The sequence below is a fragment of the Thalassophryne amazonica genome, chromosome 3 (genome assembly GCF_902500255.1).
Source record: "Thalassophryne amazonica chromosome 3, fThaAma1.1, whole genome shotgun sequence".
Lineage (NCBI taxonomy): Eukaryota > Metazoa > Chordata > Actinopteri > Batrachoidiformes > Batrachoididae > Thalassophryne > Thalassophryne amazonica.
This window is the reverse complement of record NC_047105.1, coordinates 44,284,135-44,311,248: the sequence shown is the minus strand read 5'-3', so window position 1 is coordinate 44,311,248 and position 27,114 is coordinate 44,284,135. Positions and strand designations below refer to the sequence as shown.

Genomic DNA, 27,114 nt, shown 5'->3' with positions numbered 1-27,114 from the left:
GTTAAGGGTCCAAAAAAGAACATTTTATTTATTAAAAAAAATATCGGCTGATTTATCGGCTATCGGCAAATCAGCTGATTTATCAATTATCGACTTTTTTTTTCATCCAAATATCGTTATCGGCATCGGCCCCAAAAAACCATACTGGTCGGGCTCTACTCTTTAGTAGTTTTTGTGTAAACCTGCTCACAGTCAAACAAACAGACAAAAAATTGTCAAATGTACAGACTAATATCAAAGAACAGGTGACATTTGTTTTTTGGTGGAAGCAGGTGTTCTCTGAATGCTGTTCTAGTTCTTCTTTTTGTGGTTATTTATTGCAATTGCATTACTCCTAATTGAGCAAATGCACACAATAAAAAATCCAAGTCAAACATCTTTTACAACGTTTTTATGGAGACACTTGTTCTCTGAGGTCAAGATGGGTCTTGTTAAAAACATCTGAAAAAGGCCTTGCCCCCCATATCACCGTTATTAATTGAGCGACACCCCCAATAAATAAAAGTAATATAAAAAGAAGCTTCCAAGCCTCCAATTGTTGTGCTTCACATTACAGCTAGTTTTGAGTTGCTTCCCATCGAGCTTGTTTCTGGCATAACTGAAATACTTAAATGACATAAAGCACATGAACTGCTCCATATAAAAACATGATATTGACTACACAGTATGTTGGTTATGTAAACAGATTGCGGACAGTATGCCATGTTAAAAACAAGAGCAATTAGAGATTTCTGACGTCCGCCAGTCCGGATCCGGTTCACCTCCAAAATCTAATGGAGTGTTCCATGCCCTATTATTTATTTGTGGTGCAAATTTGGTGAGAATCCGTGAAGTAGTTTTGAGGTAATCCTTCAAAGCATATATAAAGAGAAATCTTGATCAAGAATCCAGTTTCAGATCCAGATCACCTCCAAAATTTAATGGAGTCTTTCATGGCATAATATGTATCTGTAGTGAAAATTTGGTGAGAATCTGTGAAGTAGTTTTGATGTAATCCTTCAAAGCATATATAAAGTGGAACTTTATTCAGAATCTGGATCTGGATCCAGATCACCTCCAAAATTTTATGGAGTCTTCCATGGCCTAATATGTATCTGTGTTGAAAATTTGGCAAGAATCTGTGAAGTAGTTTTGACGTAATCCTTCAAAGCGAATATAAAGTGAATATAAAGTGAATCTTGATCCAGAATCACCTCCAAAATTCAGTGGAGTCTTCCATGGCCTAATATCTATCTGTGGTGCAAATTTGTGAATCCGTGAAGTAGTTTTGAAGTAATCCTTCAAAGCCTGTGGTGAAAATTTCATAAAAATCTGTAGTAGTTTTGATGTAATCCTGCTAACATTAATCCTTCAAAGCCTATATAAAGAGAAATCTTGATACAGAATCTGGATTCGGATCCAGATCACCTCCAAAATTTAATGGGTTTTTCCATGGCCTACTATGTATCTGTGGAGAACATTTTGTCAAAATCTGTCTAGTAGTTTTGACGTAATCCTGCTAACAGACAGACAGACAAATAAACGTAGGTGATTTTGTTACATCCTTGGCGGACGTAAAAAAAAAAAAAAAAAAAAAAAAAAGCAAAATCACCATAATTTTTGTGCCTGTTAACATTTGAAACAGAAACCTGGAAACAGTCATCCAGAGAGCAGCGTGGATCTACGAGGAGCACAACTGCAATGGGCCAATGAACTGTCCAGCAAGAAAAACGTCTTCAAAGTAAGAAATAAAAAAAATAAAAAAAAAGAGGAGTAACTCACATGTAATCCTGTTTGGAAAAGAAAAACACAGCACACAAGCTCAAGAAATCCCTTGAAAACCCTCAATCTCATTCTGTAACTCTTGAGAAATTTGAGAAAGTATTGCACATTAGGAGTGCGCCGAACCTTTTCCCAGCAACATATTCACTTTTCAGTGACCCACATTCATTCACATTTTCATTTGTGCTGTGAGGCGAAGATTGTAAGAAGAGGAGTTACCAAACATATGGCCATTTTTCTCAGTGGGGAAGAGGATGGGCCAAGAATAAAAAAAAAAATGATCACCCTTTAGTGATAAAGTCAGTTCTCATAATCAGTTTTTTATTTTTATTTTTTGACAGCACAAAACTAGGAGGAAGTGGAAAAGCTGTTTCATGTTTTGTATTTTGCAATGAAATATAACATATTAAGGGAGTAGCAGATTCACCCCTGTATCTGAGTTTTACGTAGTTACAGGATGTCAGTTCTGAACACATATTAGCTTTTCTCTTACAACTGATACATGAACAATGAATAAACAGATATGTGTTAAAAATACATGCCATGAGCACAGTGAGAATTTGGCAGTGTGTTTAACATCAATGAGTAGATCTCAGTCTCATTGGAACTAAAGTTTGAAAGTAGTTTTGGGTGAAAGCATCACAAGAACATAATTTTACTCAACTAAATATGGTTTTGAAAATGTTGGTTTCAGCTGCGGACAGTGACGGGTAATGAGTTCCTCTTGCAATCGGAAACCGACTCTCTGATCAGAGAGTGGTACAACACCATCCAGAGAGTCATCGACCGGCTGGTGAGAGACACAATGCACTCCACCCTAGGGTGACCAGATGTCCCACTTTGTTGTCCCACTTTGTACCACAAATTGAGATGGTTTCTGGCATTGTTCTTGACTGTCAGGCCTCAGTTTTGAAATGCGTGTTTAAAACATGCATTTTTAAAACATGCATTTCAAAAGTCAAGCCTGACAGCCAATAACAACGCCAGAAACCATCTCAATTTGTGGCACATGTGGTCACCTCACTCCACCCTGAACGCATGTTACAGCCTTATTCCAAAATGGAGTAAATTAATTTTTTCCTTCAAAATTCTACTCACAACACCCCGTAATGACAAGATGGAAGAAGTTTATTTTCAATTTTTGCAAATTGATGTATGATTGTGGAAACTAACAGCTTTGCTGTCTTTGTTGGCGAGGAAAGGTTTACTGATCTTGACCTTACAAACGATGCTGGAGTCTTTGCAGAATCAGTGGATACTCTGATTGCAGCATTTGAGAAGCCGAGAGAGGAAATGGGGTCAGGGTTTGTGATTCTCCTGGATCAGGTCAAAGATACAAACATTCAGTGAATGTCTGGGCTCAGCCATCAAATGCGTATGGTGCATTCAGAAAGTATTCACAGTGCTTCACTTTTTCCACATTTTGTTATGTTACACCCTTATTCTAAAATTGAGTAAATTCATTTTTTCCTGAAAATTCTGCTACCAACACCCCTTAATGACAACATGATTAGTTTTTTTATTTTTAATAAATTTGCAAAAATCTAAATAAAAAAACAATCCAAAACAAAACAAAAAAAAAACTTTTTTTGCATTGTTGTTATGGGGTATTGTGTGTGGAAGTTTGAGGGAAAACATGAATTTCATCCATTTTGGAATAAGGCTGTAACATAACAAAACATAAAAAAGTGAAGCACTCTGAATAATTTCCAGATGCACTGCATGTTATGTATCTATGAGGGGCAATTGAAAATTTTGAGAATTGAGTTTCAAGAATGTCTGAAGTTTTGACTCACTGGGTGCAATGTTGATGACTCCTTCACACATAGTGCAAAGTTTGGACGACGTCTGGACGAAAACAGCGAAACAGTGCAAGAGTTTGTGCACACGTCAGTGTCCTTCGGGCAGGAACACACAGTGCCAGCTGCGGCACATCACGCTGCGTATGTAGAGGGAATATAGAAAAAAACAGCTAATACCTGTGGGACCACATCACGCCGCTTATGTGGAATATATACGTACAGTGAGGAAAATAAGTATTTGAACACACTGCGATTTTGCAAATTCTCCCACTTAGAAATCATGGAGGAGTCTGAAATTTTCATCTTTGGTGCATGTCCACTGTGAGAGATATAATCTAAAAAAAAAAATACGGAAATCACAATGTATGATTTTTAATAATTTATTTGTATGTTACTGCTGCAAATAAGTATTTGAACACCTGTGAAAATCAATGTTAATATTTGGTACAGTAGCCTTTGTTTGCAATTACAGAGGTCAAATGTTTTCTGTACTTTTTCACCAGGTTTGCACACACTGCAGCAGGGATTTTGGTCCACTCCTCCATACAGATCTTCTCTAGATCTTTCAGGTTTGGAGTTTCAGCTCCCTCCAAAGATTTTCTATTAAGTTCAGGTCTGGAGACTGGCCAGGCCACTCCAGGACCTTGAAATGCTTCTTACGGAGCCCCTCCTTAGTTGCCCTGACTGTGTGTTTGGGGTCATTGTCATGCTGGAAGACCCAGCCATGACCCATCTTCAATGCTCTTACTGAGGGAAGGAGGTTGTTTGCCAAAATCTCGCAATACATGACCCCATCCATCCTCCCTTCAATACGGTGCAGTCGTCCTGTCCCCTTTGCAGAAGAGCACCCCCAGAGTATGATGTTTCCACCCCCATGCTTCACGGTTGGGATGGTTTTCTTGGGGTTGTTCTCATCCTCTAAACATGGTAAGTGGGATTCCAAAAAGCTCTATTCTGGTCTTATCTGACCACATGACCTTCCATGCCTCCTCTGGATCACCCAGATGGTCACTGGTGAACTTCAAATGGGCCTGGACATCCGTGTTGATAACCATTTGTAAAAACCAGGCAGCTTTTGATGGCTTTCAGTTGAGTGAGTATCTGAGAAATTGTTTAACAGCTGGACATGTTCCAACTTGTCCTTAAGGCTTCCAACGGAGGTGTTTTTCCTGTGGCGGCACGCCGCGCCGGCTGCCTGCCAACGCGCCAATCCGTCCGCACGTCTTTCATTGCAAAATCTCCGTTAACAGTGGAATGTCCGGATAAACTGCTGATCCCGACCTCTTGTGAAAGTTCTCTGTTCTCTCACAACGTCCTGGCTCAACAGAGGCTTAAATTTGGAGGTTTTCAGCTCGAAACAGGCTGACGACGGCGCCTCGGAGCGCTGCGCGATGTCCTGCTCTGTGGGAAGTCCTTAAAGCGACAGTAACACTCCATAATCTCTCATCAGCCGTTAAAAGTTTCACCGAAAACCAGCTGAATTTCTCAAATGGTGTCCACTTTGATGTGCCTCACAGGTTCTGAAAAAATTTTGATCAAGCAAAGCGCCAGTCTCTCAGGAAGTTCCCAGACAAAAGAAATCCGACGAGAGGGGTGGACCACTCCTCACTCAAAGCCTGCCCACAGGCGAATGACGCAACCGACAGGCATGAAAAAACTCACGCATGCGCACGAGGGTTCAAGGTTGGCTGATGTAATCGCACGTGATTCAAATCCATATAGTTTTAGAAAAAATAAAAAGGTAGGATACTTTTCTAATAGACCTCGTATGTTTTTATTTATGTCCACTTGAAACAGCAAACAGACACGCAAGCGTCACAGTGGGCAGTTGTTTGTCCATGTCCATCCAAACACAGTACATGGTGTCCAGCTGGACTGTCCAGATCCACAGATTTCCACAGCCGCTTCAGTGGGCGGACACACCTCCTGTCATCTCAGAGCACAGACAAAACAAACACTCATGTGGGATAGTTGTAACAACAGGCGTACAAGGTGTTGGAGGCAGGGAAGACATTACACAGTTTGCACACGATTCCTGCGTCATGCGCACTAAGTGTGCATTTCATCCAAACTTCGCACTATATGTGAAGGGGCCCTCAAAAATGTTGGTTTCTCAGAATGCAAAAGATGAAGAAACCACACATCACTTTTCCTGGGTCATGCTCAAAACTTCTCAGTCGCCCCTCCTATCTATCTCTCTATCCTGAATATTTGTTTGACTTCATTTACATTAATCTTCAACAAACACAAGCAGTGTGGTACCCTTTTGTAAACCTGTGTGGAGTACACAGTTCTCAAAAACTGTAATGATGCAAGAAGGCAACTAGTGTGGGAAGCCACCAAGACAGCTCTGATGGAGTTATACGCGTCTGTGGTTGTGATTGGAGAAACTGTGCATTGTACAACTTTTGCATGTTGTATCACCAGTTGTATCACCAGGAGGGGGTGAAACACAGATGAGTTTTCTTAAAGATGTGAAATAATTTCAGTAACAGTTTGTCAGAAGGCACATGGGAGACTTGAACTTAGATTTGATCTGTTTTCTAATCCTTCCTCGTTCCACTCCACCGTGAAGCTGTGACTGGTGGTCAGTTTTTACAGTGTAATTACTGTGAGTGGTTGCACTATGTGCACAGTTTGACAAGACCTTTCTGCCTCCCAGGACCGTGAAAACCCATTGGACAATGTGCTTTTGTACTCGCTGAGGAGGGCGGGCAGCCTGGAGATGTTAGATAACAGTGGGGATGAGGAAGACAGGAAAACATCACGTAAGTTTCACCACTTCTGCAAATCATCAGGCTTCCTTTGTTCACACAACCATCACAGTATCACACAATGCAGTTTCTGCCCTCCAATGTATTCTTCACTACACACATGCCTTTCATCATCATTTTTTTATACATTTCCATACAGGCTTCCTACATCCTTCCATCCTGTCCTCTGTTCTCATCTCTGTCCTACCCAGTTGTATTTCACATGGCAGCTGATCCCTCCATCAATTCTATTTCCCAGGTGTCACCACCCAGCTCTCCCACTTTTCATCTTCACCACCATCCCCTCTCATCTGCTCTCCTGCACTGTAGCACATCACCCTGCACTGACCTGTCCCTCCTCTGCTTCCTCATCCACCCATACCTCCTCTTCTCCTTCTGCAGTCCCTCGCTCAAACGTCCAACCTGGAGAACACAGAGAGGAAAAGAGTGAAGACACGGCTGAAGCAGCTGATCCTGAAGAGACCTCCTCTCCAGGCACTGCAGGAGAAAGGACTGATTAAAGGTCAGATGTGTTTTTGAAGTGATGGTTTCTTAATAGTCTTAATCGATGTTTATTTTCTAAGCATACATGCATTTTAAAAAAGACTTTGATTGGCTTATTTATTTTATTTATTTATTTTCATTTATATAGCAACAAATAACAACAAAGTTGTCTCATGGCTCTTTACACAAGTAAGGTCTAAGCTTACCAACAACAGACAGACAAGCACAGGTGACAGTGGTGAGGAAAAACTCCCTCTGAGGAATAAACCTCAAACAGACCAGACTCAAAGGGGTGACCCTCTGCTTGGGCCATGCTACTGACACAAATTATAAAACAGTTCACAATACAATATCCAGGACATGTTGCTGGTGCACAGGACATCAGGTTTTCCAAAGCAGACACCACACCCATCTCTGGATGGAGCTGCACCTTAAACAGAGAGAAGAAAAACAGAATCAGGCATCATAAAGACAACAAATAAAGTATAATTTATTAGCATTAAGTAAACGAAAAACAAAAGAAACACTAAGGTGATCACCGGCCACTAGCCCTAAGCTTCACTAAAAGACCCAGAATTTAGATAAACTTGAGGCCGCAGCCCACACTGTTTCCTAATAAAATGAGTTGCAAGAGTAAAAAGCATAACATACTATACCAGTATGCTAGCCATATGAAAGGGAAAATAAGTGCGTCTGAATTCTGGACTTGAAAGTCTCTACAGAATTTGACTGTTTTATTGACGCAGGGAGATCATTCCACACAACAGGGGCACGAGAAGAGAAAGCTTCTGGCCCAGTCACACAGCACTTAATGAAGGGCAATGAAGCCCAAACGAAACAAGAAATCTGGACTTTCGTTGGCATTGTCTAACCTTCGCACAGCTATATATTGATTTATAACAGACAACTGTAAAAACGGGGAATAAATATAAGTGTAAAGATGATGAATATATCAGAGCAGTAAATTGATTAATCCGTGTGAAAGCACATTGACTCCTATGTGCGGTTATTTCCACGAGCTGCCACTGATCCACAATGTGAATTCTGCCTTCCAGAACAGCTTTTTATGTAATCATTTGAATTATCTACCTGTTGCCACATGTACATAAGGGCTGGATTGTCATTCCTACACTCATAGTGTTATATTCAATAAAAAATAATAAGCGCATGCAGGAGCTGCTGCTGCTGCCGCCGCTGCGTTCAAGTACTGTTGGAAATTACACAACTTTTTTGATTCAAATTTAGCAGTTGCTTGTGGCAAAATAATTAACTGTATCCACACAAAAGATAAATTTTTCCCTATATAAGGTGCCTGAGCACATTGAAGCTGACCCCCTCACCCAGATAAAAAAAAAAGTCCAAGCAGGCACGCTGAGTTTTCACTGTAATTTCCGACGGTACATGAACACAGCAGCAGCAGTGCTCACAAACCGGCTTCAGTACTGTGTGAAAACATTCAGATGGTCGAACAAAGTCAAACTAAACACTAACGTTACAAAACTAAGAAGAACGACAGCCAAACAAAACACGGATGAATTGAGGTTTTCGTTGCCCTTCATGCAAATTTTTGACAGTTTAAAATCCTGACAAAGCAACAGTTGCAGGAATGAAGCTGAGTGAAGGTTAAACGATGCCAACAAAAGTCAACAAAAGTCCAGATTTCTTGTTTTGTTAGGGTTTTGTTGCCCTTCATTAAGTGCCGTATGATTGGGCCATTACGGACACGGCTCTCTAAAAGAGCCACCTTATCACGCAGGATTACATAAAGTGTGAAGTAGTGTATTTTATGTACCAGAAAATTCAAGAATATAGCCAAGCGCTAACCTCTCCTAACGTTCACACAGGAGTAAATTAATGAGCTAAAATTCACAGCAGTTATACTGAAAAAGTAACAGAAGTATTAGACTGGTAGAAACAGTTAAAAAAAGAAACGGGGGGTGAACTCCTAAGATTTCAGGGACGACATTACACAGGTTGCACACAATTCCTGCATCAGACCCATTCAAGGTGGAGGTGGGATTATACCAAGGATCAGCTCTGAGTCCTTTCTTGTTTGCAGTGGTGATGGACAGGTAGACGGATGAGATCAGACAGGAGTCCCCATGGACTATGATGTTTGCAGATGACATTGTGATCTGTAGTGAGAGTAGAGAGCAAGTTGAGTCTAGTCTGGAGAGGTGGAAATATGCTTTGGAGAGAAGGGGAATGAAAGTTATGAGAAGCAAGACTGAGTACATGTGTGTGAATGAGAGGGAGCCCAGTGGAATAGTGCAGTTACAAGGAGTAGAAGTGGTGAAAATAGATGAGTTTAAATATTTGGGGTCAACTGTTCAAAGTAATGAAGAGTGTGGTAGAGAGGTAAAGAGAGAGTGCAGGCAGGGTGGAGTGGGTGAAGAAAGGTGGCAGGAGTGATTTGTGACCGAAGAAAATCAGCAAGAGTGAAGGAGAAAGTTACAAGACAGTAGTGAGACCAACTATGTTGTACAGTTTAGAGACAGTGGCACTAACAAAAAGACAGGAGGCAGAGCTGGAGGTGGCAGAGCTGAAGATGTTGAGATTCTCTTTGGGAGTGACAAGAATGGACAAGATTAGGAATGAACATATCAGAGGGACAGCTCAGGTGGGACGGTTTGGAGACAAAGTCAGAGAGGCAAGATTGAGATGGTTTGGACATGTGCAGAGGAGAGACCCAGGGTATATAGGGAAACGGATGCTGAGGTTGGAGCCACCAGGCAGGAGGAGAAGAGGGAGGCCAAAGAGGAGGTTTAGGGATGTGCTGAGGGATATTAGGGATATTATTTCAAATTTGATCCAGAACACATTATGGATCCAGAAGAACTTTTAAGCATTCAGGAACATGTGGCCTTGGTGGAGGTATGCACTCTCTGTGTGCCTTCTTGTTTTAGTTTGTTTGTTTTTAAATCCCACCTGATTTCATGATCTCATACCTCCTCTTAAGTGACGAGGAGGTACATTGCCACTCACCTCCCAAACCCATCATCAGCTATTCATCCAAAGTTCAGAGGAAACAGCACAGTAAAATTTCCATTGTTGAATTAACACAGAAACAAGTACACAGAGTCACACCGTTACAGTGTTTAATCAGACCAAATTTTTCTCAGTGAAATGGAGTTTGCCATGCATGCTGGCTCCTTGCATGGACCAGATGTTAGTATGTTTGTGCTTTGTGGCCTTTGTTGGCGAGGTAGGATTTACTGATCTTGACCTCAAAAATGATGCTGGAGTCTTTGCAGAATCAATGGATACTCTGATTGCAGCATTTGAGAAGCTGACAGAGTAAATGGGGTCAGGGTTTGTGATTCTCCTGGATCAGGTCAAAGATTCAAACATTGAATGAATTTTGGGTTCAGCCATCAGATGTGTACAGTGCATTCAGAAAGTATTCACAGTGCTTCCCTTTTTGCCACATTTTGTTACGTTACAACCATATTCTAAAATTGAGGAAATTAATTTTTTCCTCAAAATTCTGCTCACAACATCCCGTTGTTGATAAAGTGAATGCACAGACCCACGCCAGGGGGCGTAAATGAACAGTCAATAGGAATTCCAAATAAATCACAATTTATTCTGCAAATGTGCACAACACTCGAATATGCTTTTAGACAGTCATTCAAAACGGTGATACGTGGGCAGGTCTGAGGGTAGGAGACGCCTATCCAGAGAAGAGCCGGGACACCAGTTCCACCGCCAACGGAACCTGCAACACACCAGAGCCGCCAAGTCCTGAATCCCCAGGTGGCCACTGCTCCAGCTGTCAGAACCCAGTACTGCTTGCAGGAACAAAACAGGTTAAGGTGGGTGTGTGTACAGCCAGCAAACAGTCAGTAACTCACAGAAATCCTCCCGAAGGAATAAATCCAGATACTCCCAGAGAGCAGAGGAAAACTGGGAGAACGTGCAGTGTCAAGGGTTATACTCAGTAAGTCAGAAGTGAGGAGAGGAGACGCCAACTCCTCCAACTTCCACAAACTCGGCTACAGCTGCAAGTATAAGTCACACTGCAAAGACTTCAGTAACAATGAATGTAGCGTACGGCACAAAACGGCTGAGTCGGTTCACCTGTAAGGTAAGCCGATAACTCGGCAGAGTTATGGTGTCTCTCCCAGGCTTTTATGGATGATGTGATGAGTAGATGTGAGACAGGTGATGACAGCTGCATAGTGCACCTGGTGGATTCCTTATGGCCACTGCGCCCTCTGGTGCCTGCAACTTGCCAGCAGGCAGGGCGCCCACTGGTGGTGGGCCAGCATACCTCCTCTTCGGCGGCCCACACAACAGGACCACCCCCCTCAATGAGCGCCTCCTGGCACCCGACCCGGCTTGTCGGGGTGCAGCTGGTAGAAGTCTGCCAGGAGGGCGGTATCCAAGATGAAGCTCCTCTTCACCCAGGAGCGTTCTTCTGGGCCATATCCCTCCCAGTCGACCAGGTACTGGTACCCCCCGACCCCTCCGACGTACTTCAAGGAGGTTCCGAACTGTCCAAGCTGGCTCGCCGTCGATGATACGGGCAGGAGGCGGCGCCGGTCCGGGGTGCAGAGGTCCGAAGTGTGATATGGTTTAATTTGTGACACATGGAACACCGGATGTATCCGCAGTGAAGCTGGGAGTTGGAGCTTCACTGTGGCGGGACTGATGACTTTCAGGATCTTAAAGGGTCTGATGAACCGGTCAGTGAGTTTTGGGGAGTCCGTATGCAGGAGGGATATTCCTTCGTAGACAGCCAAACCTCCTGCCCAGGCTGGTAAGCTGGGGGCCGGGGCTCGTCGGCGATCTGCGTGGTCCTTAGCCCTCATCCGGGCTCTCAAGAGAGCAGAGGGGGCTGTCTTCCACACCCGACAGCATCTCCTGAGGTGGGCCTGGACCGAGGGGACCTCGACTTCTCCCTCCACGGCAGGAAACAATGGGGGCTGGTACTCCAAACAGACCTCAAAGGGGAGAGGCCGGTAGATGACGTGACTTGGCTGTTATGAGCGTACTCGATCCAGGCCAGATGTTGACTCCAGGCTGTCGGGTGCACGGAAGTAACACACCTCAAGGCCTGCTCCAAAACCTGGTTGGCCCGCTCTGCTTGGCCGTTGGTCTGGGGGTGGTACCCGGACGACAGGCTCGCCGTGGCCCCCAGCTCCCTACAGAAACTCCTCCAGACTTGCGAGGAGAACTGAGGACCACGGTCCGATACGATGTCCGTTGGGATACCATGCAGACACACGACGTGGTAGACCAGGAGGTCTGCAGTCTCCTGGGCCGTCGGGAGCTTCGGTAGGGCCACAAAGTGGGCCGTCTTGGAAAACCGGTCCACTATCGTCAAGATGACAGTCATGCCCTGGGACGCAGGGAGGCCCATGACAAAGTCCAGGCCAATGTGGGACCAGGGGCGACAAGGCACGGGTAGCAGCTGGAGGAGTCCCTTCTCAGGCTGGTGAACTGCCTTGCCCCTGGCGCAGATAGTACAGGTCCAGACATAATCCTGGGTATCGGCTTCGACCGACGCCCACCAGAACCACTGCCGGACCACTGCCACTGTTCTTCACACCCCCGGATGGCAGGAGAGCTTGGAACCATGACAGAAGTCCAATACGGCAGTCCGAGCGTCTGGTGGGACGTACAGCCTATTGGGTGGTCCACTTTCGGGATCCGGGTGTCGCGTCAGGGCCTCCCTGACCACTTCCTCCACGTCCCACGTGAGGGCGGCGACGACAGTGGACTCCGGCAAGATGGTGTCTGGTGGGTCCAACAGCTTCGCTCCAATCTCTTCTTCATGCACCCGGGACAGGGCATCAGACCTAAGGTTTTTGGTCCAGGAGCGGTATGTTATCTTGAAATTGAAGCGTCCGAAGAACAGTGACCGTCGGGCTTGTCTGGGGTTCAGATGCTTAGCGGTCTGGATGTATTCCAGGTTCCGATGGTCAGTGAGAACCACAAATGGGACCACAGCTCCCTCCAACAGATGTCTCCACTCCTCAAGGGCCTCTTTCACCACCAGGAGTTCCTGGTTGCCAACGTCATAGTTCCGCTCAGCTGGGGTTAACCTGCAGGAGAAATAGGCACAAGGGTGGAGAACACTATCGGACTCCCTGCTCTGGGACAAACGGCTCCTATCCCTGAGTCAGAGGCATCCACTTCAACAATAAACTGGCGGTTAGGATCAGCTGCACCACAGAACTGGTGCAGTCGAAACCGGTGTTTCAACTCCCTAAATGCGGCTTCGCACCGATCCGACCTGGTGAAGGGGATTTTTGTGGAGGTCAGGGCTGTAAGAGGACCAACAACCTGACTATAGCCCTTAATGAACCTCCTGTAAAAATTGGCGAACCTAGGAACTGTTGCAGCTTCCTACGATTTACCGGTTGGGGCCAATCTCTCACCGCCGCTACCTTAGCCGGATCGGGTGCGACGGAGTTGGAGGAGATGATAAACCCCAGGAAGGACAAAGAAGTGCGGTGGAACTCACACTTCTCGCCCTTCACAAACAGCCGGTTCTCCAACAACCGCTGCAGGACCTGACGGATATGCTTAACATGGGTCTCAGAGTCCGGGGAGAAGATGAGGATATCGTCTAGATATACGAAGACGAATAGGTGCAGGAAATCCCGCAGAACGTCATTAACCAAAGCTTGGAACATCACGGGGGCGTTAGTGAGGCCGAACGGCATGACCAGGTACTCAAAGTGACCTAAGGGGGTGTTAAATGCCGTCTTCCATTCGTCTCCCTTCCGTATCCGAACCAGGTGATAAGCATTTCTGAGATCCAATTTAGTGAATATTTTGGCTCCATGCAGGGGCGTGAACACTGATCCAATAGAGGCAACGGTATCGGTTGCGAACCTTGATCTCGTTCAGCCCTCTATAATCAATGCATGGACGGAGTCTGCCATCCTTCTTGCCCACAAAAAAGAAACCTGCACCTAACGGGGATGAGGAATTTCAGTTTAGCCCGGCAGCTAAAGAGTCCCGGCTGTAGGTCTCCATTGATTTACGCTCAGGACGTGAGAGATTGTACAGCCTGCTGGACGGTACTCAGCGCCTCGAACCAAATCAATGGTACAATCATACGGTCAGTGCGGGGGCAGAGTGAGTGCCAGATCTTTTGCTGAAAACGTCAGCAAGATCATGATACTCAGTCGGCACCGTCGTGAGATTGGGGGGGACTCGGACCTCCTCATTAACAGCATCACCATGGCACCAAGGATCTTAAACACTCCCAGTGGCAGGTTTCACTCCATTGAGCCACAACCCCAGACGGCCAATCGATCCGGGATTGTGCTTCACCATCCATGGAAATCCCAACATAATTCTGGAGGTAGAAGGTGTCACATAAAACACAATCTCCTCCCTGTGATTACCAGAGACAACCAAGGTTAAAGGCTGTGTCTGGTGTGTTATTTCTGGAAGAAGAGTGCCATCTAGTGCCCGCACCTTCAATGGTGAAGGAACGGCCACCAGAGGGAGCCCTACCTCCTTAGCCCACCTACTGTCCAGTAGGTTCCCTTCCGACCCTGTGTCGATCAGTGCTGGGGCGGTAAGGGTTAAATCCCCACAAAGGATTGTGACTGGGAGTCGTGCGCATTTGCGTGGGACACCCGTGTGGTTTGTATGACTCACTCTTAACCCAGTCTCTAAGGTTGAGCCTTGTTGTTTAACTGCCTGGGCCCCTTATTCTGCGCATGCTCATTCGAGCCACAATAAACACACTCTCCATGTGCCAGCTTCCTTTGTTTTTCTTTTTTGTGACTTTAGCTCTGCTCGTTTCCATTGCAACGTCAGCAGGGAAGCTGTGTGATGCGGAGAGCCCTGGCATTGGAGCGGGGAGAAGACGGCACTCGCTCGGATCTGGATGGAAGAGGGACAGCGTGCACCGCCACGCCCTTCGTCTCGCTCCCCTTAAGTTCCTCTAACCGACTGTCTAAGCGAATAACCAGATCAATAAGCCCATCTAAATCCCACGGCTGATCCTTAGCCACCAGATGCTCCTTTAGGGCCGGAGACAGCCCGTTTACAAAGGCAGCGCGGAGCGCTACTGAATTCCAGCCGGCCCTCGCTGCCGCAACACGAAAGTCGACTGCGTATTCAGCCGCGCTCCGGAGGCCCTGTCTTATCGACAACAACATATTTGAAGCGGATTGGCCTCTATTAGGATGGTCAAACACCTGTCGAAATTCCCTGATAAACCCAGTATAAGTCGAGAGGAGCCACGAGTCCTGCTCCCAGAGTGCCGTAGCCCAGGCACGTGCCTTGCCCTGAAGCAAAGTAATTACATAGCCACCCGGCTGTGGTCTGCGCCTACATCACGGGACGTTGCGAAAAAACAAGCGCGCACTGCATCAAGAAGTCCGCACACGTTTCGACACAACCCCCGTACGGTTCCGGGGAGCTAATGTAAGCTTCAGGCGGGGGGGGGGGCCTTTGAAATTGGATCCTCTCCAAAAGTTTCCTCCTTGGCACATACCCCACCTTCCACCAACTTTCAAGAAAATCTCTTTAGTAGAGCCCGACCGATATATCAGCGGCCAATATTATCGGCCGATATAAGTCCTTTCAAAGTACTCTCTATTGACAGAAATTTTGCCGATAGAACGCCAATCATTTCTCATAACAGAACAGTTACTGAAATAATGTTTGTGTCGGCAATGTAAAATGTCCTTGCACCTCCATTCAACTGAGAGCTGCTTACACCCCTGCTTAAATGTGTTCATCACCGGCCCCCGTAGTTCGCCGTCACACTGCACTGATCGGCTGATAAAAGCATACAAGTAAGTTTATAAGGATGTTGTTTATAATAACTTTGCAGTTACATTCACCCCACATTTCTCCCGTTTCAGTTCAACTCAGTTTGATTAACTCAATTTATAGTAATGTATCAAATGTGCTTCATTGCGTCGGTCACGCTTTTTATTAAGCCCACGTTGTGTAGACCTTATTTCTAGCATGAAAAACTTTCGTTTACTGCTAAGAGGTTGAAACATTCAGATTCACTGGTCGTCCGGAAGGGTTCTGGGAATTACTGCCGTTCGCCATTACCCTCTGGGAGCCATGTATACAACGGCTGGGACCAAGCTTTACTAAATTGTAAATAACTTTTTAATGATATGAGATAGAAACTTACTTTTTTTTTGCTGGAAAGTTAACTCTGCAGACTTTTGATCCACCGTCAGCCATCTTGTACTCCTCACAGAAGATGTGTGTGTGACGTGTGCGCAATGTGAGTGTCCAATCAGAATTGTTCTCCGTCACATGGTTTTCCAAAATCCAATCGTAGGGCAGATTTACCTCACGTGATATGGCAAAGATCATTTTCAGGAGTGATATCTTACTAGTTGGCCCGTTTGAATAGCCCCCTAACTGCTCCAATTGCATTTTTGCATTTTTTGAACTTGAAATTCTTCTCTGTTATAAAGTTAATCAATATGAGGACAAAGCTTCCTCCAGCTTTTAGCTCATACCTTTTTGTTAAGGGTCCAAAAAAGAACATTTTATTTATTAAAAAAAATATCGGCTGATTTATCGGCTATCGGCAAATCAGCTGATTTATCAATTATCGATTTTTTTTCATCCAAATATCGTTATCGGCATCGGCCCCAAAAAACCATACTGGTCGGGCTCTACTCTTTAGTAGTTTTTGTGTAAACCTGCTCACAGTCAAACAAACAGACAAAAAATTGTCAAATGTACAGACTAATATCAAAGAACAGGTGACATTTGTTTTTTGGTGGAAGCAGGTGTTCTCTGAATGCTGTTCTAGTTCTTCTTTTTGTGGTTATTTATTGCAATTGCATTACTCCTAATTGAGCAAATGCACACAATAAAATCCAAGTCAAACATCTTTTACAACGTTTTTATGGAGACACTTGTTCTCTGAGGTCAAGATGGGTCTTGTTAAAACATCTGAAAAAGGCCTTGCCCCCCATATCACCGTTATTAATTGAGCGACACCCCCAATAATAAAAGTATATAAAAAGAAGCTTCCAAGCCTCCAATTGTTGTGCTTCACATTACAGCTAGTTTTGAGTTGCTTCCCATCGAGCTTGTTTCTGGCATAACTGAAATACTTAAATGACATAAAGCATGAACTGCTCCATATAAAAACATGATATTGACTACACAGTATGTTGGTTATGTAAACAGATTGCGGACAGTATGCCATGTTAAAAACAAGAGCAATTAGAGATTTCTGACGTCCGCCAGTCCGGATCCGGTTCACCTCCAAATCTAATGGAGTGTTCCATGCCCTATTATTTATTTGTGGTGCAAATTTGGTGAGAATCCGTGAAGTAGTTTTGAGGTAATCCTTCAAGCATATATAAAGAGAAATCTTGATCAAGAATCCAGTTTCAGATCCAGATCACCTCCAAAATTTAATGGAGTCTTTCATGGCATAATATGTATCTGTAGTGAAAATTTGGTGAGAATCTGTGAAGTAGTTTTGATGTAATCCTTCAAAGCATATAAAGTGGAACTTTATTCAGAATCTGGATCTGGATCCAGATCACCTCCAAAATTTTATGGAGTCTTCCATGGCCTAATATGTATCTGTGTTGAAAATTTGGCAAGAATCTGTGAAGTAGTTTTGACGTAATCCTTCAAAGCGAATATAAAGTGAATAAAGTGAATCTTGATCCAGAATCACCTCCAAAATTCAGTGGAGTCTTCCATGGCCTAATATCTATCTGTGGTGCAAATTTGTGAATCCGTAAGTGAAGTAGTTTTGAAGTAATCCTTCAAAGCCTGTGGTGAAAATTTCATAAAAATCTGTAGTAGTTTTGATGTAATCCTGCTAACATTAATCCTTCAAAGCCTATATAAAGAGAAATCTTGATACAGAATCTGGATTCGGATCCAGATCACCTCCAAAATTTAATGGGTTTTTCCATGGCCTACTATGTATCTGTGGAGAACATTTTGTCAAAATCTGTCTAGTAGTTTTGACGTAATCCTGCTAACAGACAGACAGACAAATAAACGTAGGTGATTTTGTTACATCCTTGGCGGACGTAAAAAAAAAAAAAAAAAAAAAAAAGCAAAATCACCATAATTTTTGTGCCTGTTAACATTTGAAACAGAAACCTGGAAACAGTCATCCAGAGAGCAGCGTGGATCTACGAGGAGCACAACTGCAATGGGCCAATGAACTGTCCAGCAAGAAAAACGTCTTCAAAGTAAGAAATAAAAAAATAAAAAAAAGAGGAGTAACTCACATGTAATCCTGTTTGGAAAAGAAAAACACAGCACACAAGCTCAAGAAATCCCTTGAAAACCCTCAATCTCATTCTGTAACTCTTGAGAAATTTGAGAAAGTATTGCACATTAGGAGTGCGCCGAACCTTTTCCCAGCAACATATTCACTTTTCAGTGACCCACATTCATTCACATTTTCATTTGTGCTGTGAGGCGAAGATTGTAAGAAGAGGAGTTACCAAACATATGGCCATTTTTCTCAGTGGGGAAGAGGATGGGCCAAGAATAAAAAAAAAATGATCACCCTTTAGTGATAAAGTCAGTTCTCATAATCAGTTTTTTATTTTATTTTTTGACAGCACAAAACTAGGAGGAAGTGGAAAAGCTGTTTCATGTTTTGTATTTTGCAATGAAATATAACATATTAAGGGAGTAGCAGATTCACCCCTGTATCTGAGTTTTACGTAGTTACAGGATGTCAGTTCTGAACACATATTAGCTTTTCTCTTACAACTGATACATGAACAATGAATAAACAGATATGTGTTAAAAATACATGCCATGAGCACAGTGAGAATTTGGCAGTGTGTTTAACATCAATGAGTAGATCTCAGTCTCATTGGAACTAAAGTTTGAAAGTAGTTTTGGGTGAAAGCATCACAAGAACATAATTTTACTCAACTAAATATGGTTTTGAAAATGTTGGTTTCAGCTGGACAGTGACGGGTAATGAGTTCCTCTTGCAATCGGAAACCGACTCTCTGATCAGAGAGTGGTACAACACCATCCAGAGAGTCATCGACCGGCTGGTGAGAGACACAATGCACTCCACCCTAGGGTGACCAGATGTCCCACTTTGTTGTCCCACTTTGTACCACAAATTGAGATGGTTTCTGGCATTGTTCTTGACTGTCAGGCCTCAGTTTTGAAATGCGTGTTTAAAACATGCATTTTTAAAACATGCATTTCAAAAGTCAAGCCTGACAGCCAATAACAACGCCAGAAACCATCTCAATTTGTGGCACATGTGGTCACCTCACTCCACCCTGAACGCATGTTACAGCCTTATTCCAAAATGGAGTAAATTAATTTTTTCCTTCAAAATTCTACTCACAACACCCCGTAATGACAAGATGGAAGAAGTTTATTTTCAATTTTTGCAAATTGATGTATGATTGTGGAAACTAACAGCTTTGCTGTCTTTGTTGGCGAGGAAAGGTTTACTGATCTTGACCTTACAAACGATGCTGGAGTCTTTGCAGAATCAGTGGATACTCTGATTGCAGCATTTGAGAAGCCGAGAGAGGAAATGGGGTCAGGGTTTGTGATTCTCCTGGATCAGGTCAAAGATACAAACATTCAGTGAATGTCTGGGCTCAGCATCAAATGCGTATATGGTGCATTCAGAAAGTATTCACAGTGCTTCACTTTTTCCACAGTTTGTTATGTTACACCCTTATTCTAAAATTGAGTAAATTCATTTTTTCCTGAAAATTCTGCTACCAACACCCCTTAATGGACAACATGATTAGTTTTTTTATTTTTAATAAATTTGCAAAAATCTAAATAAAAAAACAATCCAAAACAAACAAAAAAAAAACTTTTTTTGCATTGTTGTTATGGGTATTGTGTGTGGAAGTTTGAGGAAAACATGAATTTCATCCATTTTGGAATAAGGCTGTAACATAACAAAACATAAAAAGTGAAGCACTCTGAATAATTTCCAGATGCACTGCATGTTATGTATCTATGAGGGGCAATTGAAAATTTGAGAATTGAGTTTCAAGAATGTCTGAAGTTTTGACTCACTGGGTGCACTGTTGATGGACTCCTTCACACATAGTGCAAAGTTTGGACGACGTCTGGACGAAAACAGCGAAACAGTGCAAGAGTTTGTGCACACGTCAGTGTCCTTCGGGCAGGAACACACAGTGCCAGCTGCGGCACATCACGCTGCGTATGTAGAGGGAATATAGAAAAAAACAGCTAATACCTGTGGGACCACATCACGCCGCTTATGTGGAATATATACGTACAGTGAGGAAAATAAGTATTTGAACACACTGCGATTTGCAAATTCTCCCACTTAGAAATCATGGAGGAGTCTGAAAATTTTCATCTTTGGTGCATGTCCACTGTGAGAGATATAATCTAAAAAAAAAAATACGGAAATCACAATGTATGATTTTTAATAATTTATTTGTATGTTACTGCTGCAAATAAGTATTTGAACACCTGTGAAAATCAATGTTAATATTGGTACAGTAGCCTTTGTTTGCAATTACAGAGGTCAAATGTTTTCTGTACTTTTTCACCAGGTTTGCACACACTGCAGCAGGGATTTTGGTCCACTCCTCCATACAGATCTTCTCTAGATCTTTCAGGTTTGGAGTTCAGCTCCCTCCAAAGATTTTCTATTAAGTTCAGGTCTGGAGACTGGCCAGGCCACTCCAGGACCTTGAAATGCTTCTTACGGAGCCCCTCCTAGTTGCCCTGACTGTGTGTTTGGGGTCATTGTCATGCTGGGAAGACCCAGCCATGACCCATCTTCAATGCTCTTACTGAGGGAAGGAGGTTGTTTGCCAAAATCTCGCAATACATGACCCCATCCATCCTCCCTTCAATACGGTGCAGTCGTCCTGTCCCCTTTGCAGAAGAGCACCCCCAGAGTATGATGTTTCCACCCCCATGCTTCACGGTTGGGATGGTTTTCTTGGGGTTGTTCTCATCCTCTAAACATGGTAAGTGGGATTCCAAAAAGCTCTATTCTGGTCTTATCTGACCACATGACCTTCCATGCCTCCTCTGGATCACCCAGATGGTCACTGGTGAACTTCAAATGGGCCTGGACATCCGTGTTGATAACCATTTGTAAAAACCAGGCAGCTTTTGATGGCTTTCAGTTGAGTGAGTATCTGAGAAATTGTTTAACAGCTGGACATGTTCCAACTTGTCCTTAAGGCTTCCAACGGAGGTGTTTTTCCTGTGGCGGCACGCCGCGCCGGCTGCCTGCCAACGCGCCAATCCGTCCGCACGTCTTTCATTGCAAAATCTCCGTTAACAGTGGAATGTCCGGATAAACTGCTGATCCCGACCTCTTGTGAAAGTTCTCTGTTCTCTCACAACGTCCTGGCTCAACAGAGGCTTAAATTTGGAGGTTTTCAGCTCGAAACAGGCTGACGACGGCGCCTCGGAGCGCTGCGCGATGTCCTGCTCTGTGGGAAGTCCTTAAAGCGACAGTAACACTCCATAATCTCTCATCAGCCGTTAAAAGTTTCACCGAAAACCAGCTGAATTTCTCAAATGGTGTCCACTTTGATGTGCCTCACAGGTTCTGAAAAAATTTTGATCAAGCAAAGCGCCAGTCTCTCAGGAAGTTCCCAGACAAAAGAAATCCGACGAGAGGGGTGGACCACTCCTCACTCAAAGCCTGCCCACAGGCGAATGACGCAACCGACAGGCATGAAAAAACTCACGCATGCGCACGAGGGTTCAAGGTTGGCTGATGTAATCGCACGTGATTCAAATCCATATAGTTTTAGAAAAATAAAAAGGTAGGATACTTTTCTAATAGACCTCGTATGTTTTTATTTATGTCCACTTGAAACAGCAAACAGACACGCAAGCGTCACAGTGGGCAGTTGTTTGTCCATGTCCATCCAAACACAGTACATGGTGTCCAGCTGGACTGTCCAGATCCACAGATTTCCACAGCCGCTTCAGTGGGCGGACACACCTCCTGTCATCTCAGAGCACAGACAAAACAAACACTCATGTGGGATAGTTGTAACAACAGGCGTACAAGGTGTTGGAGGCAGGGAAGACATTACACAGTTTGCACACGATTCCTGCGTCATGCGCACTAAGTGTGCATTTCATCCAAACTTCGCACTATATGTGAAGGGGCCCTCAAAAATGTTGGTTTCTCAGAATGCAAAAGATGAAGAAACCACACATCACTTTTCCTGGGTCATGCTCAAAACTTCTCAGTCGCCCCTCCTATCTATCTCTCTATCCTGAATATTTGTTTGACTTCATTTACATTAATCTTCAACAAACACAAGCAGTGTGGTACCCTTTTGTAAACCTGTGTGGAGTACACAGTTCTCAAAAACTGTAATGATGCAAGAAGGCAACTAGTGTGGGAAGCCACCAAGACAGCTCTGATGGAGTTATACGCGTCTGTGGTTGTGATTGGAGAAACTGTGCATTGTACAACTTTTGCATGTTGTATCACCAGTTGTATCACCAGGAGGGGGTGAAACACAGATGAGTTTTCTTAAAGATGTGAAATAATTTCAGTAACAGTTTGTCAGAAGGCACATGGGAGACTTGAACTTAGATTTGATCTGTTTTCTAATCCTTCCTCGTTCCACTCCACCGTGAAGCTGTGACTGGTGGTCAGTTTTTACAGTGTAATTACTGTGAGTGGTTGCACTATGTGCACAGTTTGACAAGACCTTTCTGCCTCCCAGGACCGTGAAAACCCATTGGACAATGTGCTTTTGTACTCGCTGAGGAGGGCGGGCAGCCTGGAGATGTTAGATAACAGTGGGGATGAGGAAGACAGGAAAACATCACGTAAGTTTCACCACTTCTGCAAATCATCAGGCTTCCTTTGTTCACACAACCATCACAGTATCACACAATGCAGTTTCTGCCCTCCAATGTATTCTTCACTACACACATGCCTTTCATCATCATTTTTTTATACATTTCCATACAGGCTTCCTACATCCTTCCATCCTGTCCTCTGTTCTCATCTCTGTCCTACCCAGTTGTATTTTCACATGGCAGCTGATCCCTCCATCAATTCTATTTCCCAGGTGTCACCACCCAGCTCTCCCACTTTTCATCTTCACCACCATCCCCTCTCATCTGCTCTCCTGCACTGTAGCACATCACCCTGCACTGACCTGTCCCTCCTCTGCTTCCTCATCCACCCATACCTCCTCTTCTCCTTCTGCAGTCCCTCGCTCAACGTCCAACCTGGAGAACACAGAGAGGAAAAGAGTGAAGACACGGCTGAAGCAGCTGATCCTGAAGAGACCTCCTCTCCAGGCACTGCAGGAGAAAGGACTGATTAAAGGTCAGATGTGTTTTTGAAGTGATGGTTTCTTAATAGTCTTAATCGATGTTTATTTTCTAAGCATACATGCATTTTAAAAAAGACTTTGATTGGCTTTATTTATTTTATTTATTTATTTTCATTTATATAGCAACAAATAACAACAAAGTTGTCTCATGGCTCTTTACACAAGTAAGGTCTAAGCTTACCAACAACAGACAGACAAGCACAGGTGACAGTGGTGAGGAAAAACTCCCTCTGAGGAATAAACCTCAAACAGACCAGACTCAAAGGGGTGACCCTCTGCTTGGGCCATGCTACTGACACAAATTATAAAACAGTTCACAATACAATATCCAGGACATGTTGCTGGTGCACAGGACATCAGGTTTTCCAAAGCAGACACCACACCCATCTCTGGATGGAGCTGCACCTTAAACAGAGAGAAGAAAAACAGAATCAGGCATCATAAAGACAACAAATAAAGTATAATTTATTAGCATTAAGTAAACGAAAAACAAAAGAAACACTAAGGTGATCACCGGCCACTAGCCCTAAGCTTCACTAAAAGACCCAGAATTTAGATAAACTTGAGGCCGCAGCCCACACTGTTTCCTAATAAAATGAGTTGCAAGAGTAAAAAGCATAACATACTATACCAGTATGCTAGCCATATGAAAGGGAAAATAAGTGCGTCTGAATTCTGGACTTGAAAGTCTCTACAGAATTTGACTGTTTTATTGACGCAGGGAGATCATTCCACACAACAGGGGCACGAGAAGAGAAAGCTTCTGGCCCAGTCACACAGCACTTAATGAAGGGCAATGAAGCCCAAACGAAACAAGAAATCTGGACTTTCGTTGGCATTGTCTAACCTTCGCACAGCTATATATATTGATTTATAACAGACAACTGTAAAAACGGGGAATAAATATAAGTGTAAAGATGATGAATATATCAGAGCAGTAAATTGATTAATCCGTGTGAAAGCACATTGACTCCTATGTGCGGTTATTTCCACGAGCTGCCACTGATCCACAATGTGAATTCTGCCTTCCAGAACAGCTTTTTATGTAATCATTTGAATTATCTACCTGTTGCCACATGTACATAAGGGCTGGATTGTCATTCCTACACTCATAGTGTTATATTCAATAAAAAATAATAAGCGCATGCAGGAGCTGCTGCTGCTGCCGCCGCTGCGTTCAAGTACTGTTGGAAATTACACAACTTTTTTGATTCAAATTTAGCAGTTGCTTGTGGCAAAATAATTAACTGTATCCACACAAAAGATAAATTTTTCCCTATATAAGGTGCCTGAGCACATTGAAGCTGACCCCCTCACCCAGATAAAAAAAAAAGTCCAAGCAGGCACGCTGAGTTTTCACTGTAATTTCCGACGGTACATGAACACAGCAGCAGCAGTGCTCACAAACCGGCTTCAGTACTGTGTGAAAACATTCAGATGGTCGAACAAAGTCAAACTAAACACTAACGTTACAAAAACTAAGAAGAACGACAGCCAAACAAAACACGGATGAATTGAGGTTTTCGTTGCCCTTCATGCAAATTTTTTGACAGTTTAAAATCCTGACAAAGCAACAGTTGCAGGAATGAAGCTGAGTGAAGGTTAAACGATGCCAACAAAAGTCAACAAAAGTCCAGATTTCTTGTTTTGTTAGGGTTTTGTTGCCCTTCATTAAGTGCCGTATGATTGGGCCATTACGGACACGGCTCTCTAAAAGAGCCACCTTATCACGCAGGATTTACATAAAGTGTGAAGTAGTGTATTTTATGTACCAGAAAATTCAAGAATATAGCCAAGCGCTAACCTCTCCTAACGTTCACACAGGAGTAAATTAATGAGCTAAAATTCACAGCAGTTATACTGAAAAAGTAACAGAAGTATTAGACTGGTAGAAACAGTTAAAAAAAGAAACGGGGGTGAACTCCTAAGATTTCAGGGACGACATTACACAGGTTGCACACAATTCCTGCATCAGACCCATTCAAGGTGGAGGTGGGATTATACCAAGGATCAGCTCTGAGTCCTTTCTTGTTTGCAGTGGTGATGGACAGGTAGACGGATGAGATCAGACAGGAGTCCCCATGGACTATGATGTTTGCAGATGACATTGTGATCTGTAGTGAGAGTAGAGAGCAAGTTGAGTCTAGTCTGGAGAGGTGGAAATATGCTTTGGAGAGAAGGGGAATGAAAGTTATGAGAAGCAAGACTGAGTACATGTGTGTGAATGAGAGGGAGCCCAGTGGAATAGTGCAGTTACAAGGAGTAGAAGTGGTGAAAATAGATGAGTTTAAATATTTGGGGTCAACTGTTCAAAGTAATGAAGAGTGTGGTAGAGAGGTAAAGAAGAGAGTGCAGGCAGGGTGGAGTGGGTGAAGAAAGGTGGCAGGAGTGATTTGTGACCGAAGAAAATCAGCAAGAGTGAAGGAGAAAGTTTACAAGACAGTAGTGAGACCAACTATGTTGTACAGTTTAGAGACAGTGGCACTAACAAAAAGACAGGAGGCAGAGCTGGAGGTGGCAGAGCTGAAGATGTTGAGATTCTCTTTGGGAGTGACAAGAATGGACAAGATTAGGAATGAACATATCAGAGGGACAGCTCAGGTGGGACGGTTTGGAGACAAAGTCAGAGAGGCAAGATTGAGATGGTTTGGACATGTGCAGAGGAGAGACCCAGGGTATATAGGGAAACGGATGCTGAGGTTGGAGCCACCAGGCAGGAGGAGAAGAGGGAGGCCAAAGAGGAGGTTTAGGGATGTGCTGAGGGATATTAGGGATATTATTTCAAATTTGATCCAGAACACATTATGGATCCAGAAGAACTTTTAAGCATTCAGGAACATGTGGCCTTGGTGGAGGTATGCACTCTCTGTGTGCCTTCTTGTTTTAGTTTGTTTGTTTTTTAAATCCCACCTGATTTCATGATCTCATACCTCCTCTTAAGTGACGAGGAGGTACATTGCCACTCACCTCCCAAACCCATCATCAGCTATTCATCCAAAGTTCAGAGGAAACAGCACAGTAAAATTTCCATTGTTGAATTAACACAGAAACAAGTACACAGAGTCACACCGTTACAGTGTTTAATCAGACCAAATTTTTCTCAGTGAAAATGGAGTTTGCCATGCATGCTGGCTCCTTGCATGGACCAGATGTTAGTATGTTTGTGCTTTGTGGCCTTTGTTGGCGAGGTAGGATTTACTGATCTTGACCTCAAAAATGATGCTGGAGTCTTTGCAGAATCAATGGATACTCTGATTGCAGCATTTGAGAAGCTGACAGAGTAAATGGGGTCAGGGTTTGTGATTCTCCTGGATCAGGTCAAAGATTCAAACATTGAATGAATTTTTGGGTTCAGCCATCAGATGTGTACAGTGCATTCAGAAAGTATTCACAGTGCTTCCCTTTTTGCCACATTTTGTTACGTTACAACCATATTCTAAAATTGAGGAAATTAATTTTTTCCTCAAAATTCTGCTCACAACATCCCGTTGTTGATAAAGTGAATGCACAGACCCACGCCAGGGGGCGTAAATGAACAGTCAATAGGAATTCCAAATAAATCACAATTTATTCTGCAAATGTGCACAACACTCGAATATGCTTTTAGACAGTCAATTCAAAACGGTGATACGTGGGCAGGTCTGAGGGTAGGAGACGCCTATCCAGAGAAGAGCCGGGACCACGAAGTTCCACCGCCAACGGAAACCTGCAACACACCAGAGCCGCCAAGTCCTGAATCCCCAGGTGGCCACTGCTCCAGCTGTCAGACCCAGTACTGCTGGCAGGAACAAAACAGGTTAAGGTGGGTGTGTGTACAGCCAGCAAACAGTCAGTAACTCACAGAAATCCTCCCGAAGGAATAAATCCAGATACTCCCAGAGAGCAGAGGAAAACTGGAGAACGTGCAGTGTCAATGGTTATACTCAGTAAGTCAGAAGTGAGGAGAGGAGACGCCAACTCCTCCAACTTCCACAAACTCGGCTACAAGCTGCAAGTATAAGTCAC

General features: G+C 43.7%; 1 protein-coding gene across 1 annotated transcript in view; it reads left to right on the top strand.

The window, feature by feature from the left end:
• The window catches only part of arhgap9 (Rho GTPase activating protein 9), a 164,200-nt gene that overhangs the window by 107,897 nt on the left and 29,189 nt on the right, over positions 1–27,114 (top strand). Inside the window, 4 exon segments of the mRNA XM_034166131.1 lie at positions 1,625–1,720; positions 2,456–2,554; positions 6,226–6,331; positions 22,983–23,102. Coding sequence (XP_034022022.1) covers positions 1,625–1,720; positions 2,456–2,554; positions 6,226–6,331; positions 22,983–23,102 — 421 coding nt within the window.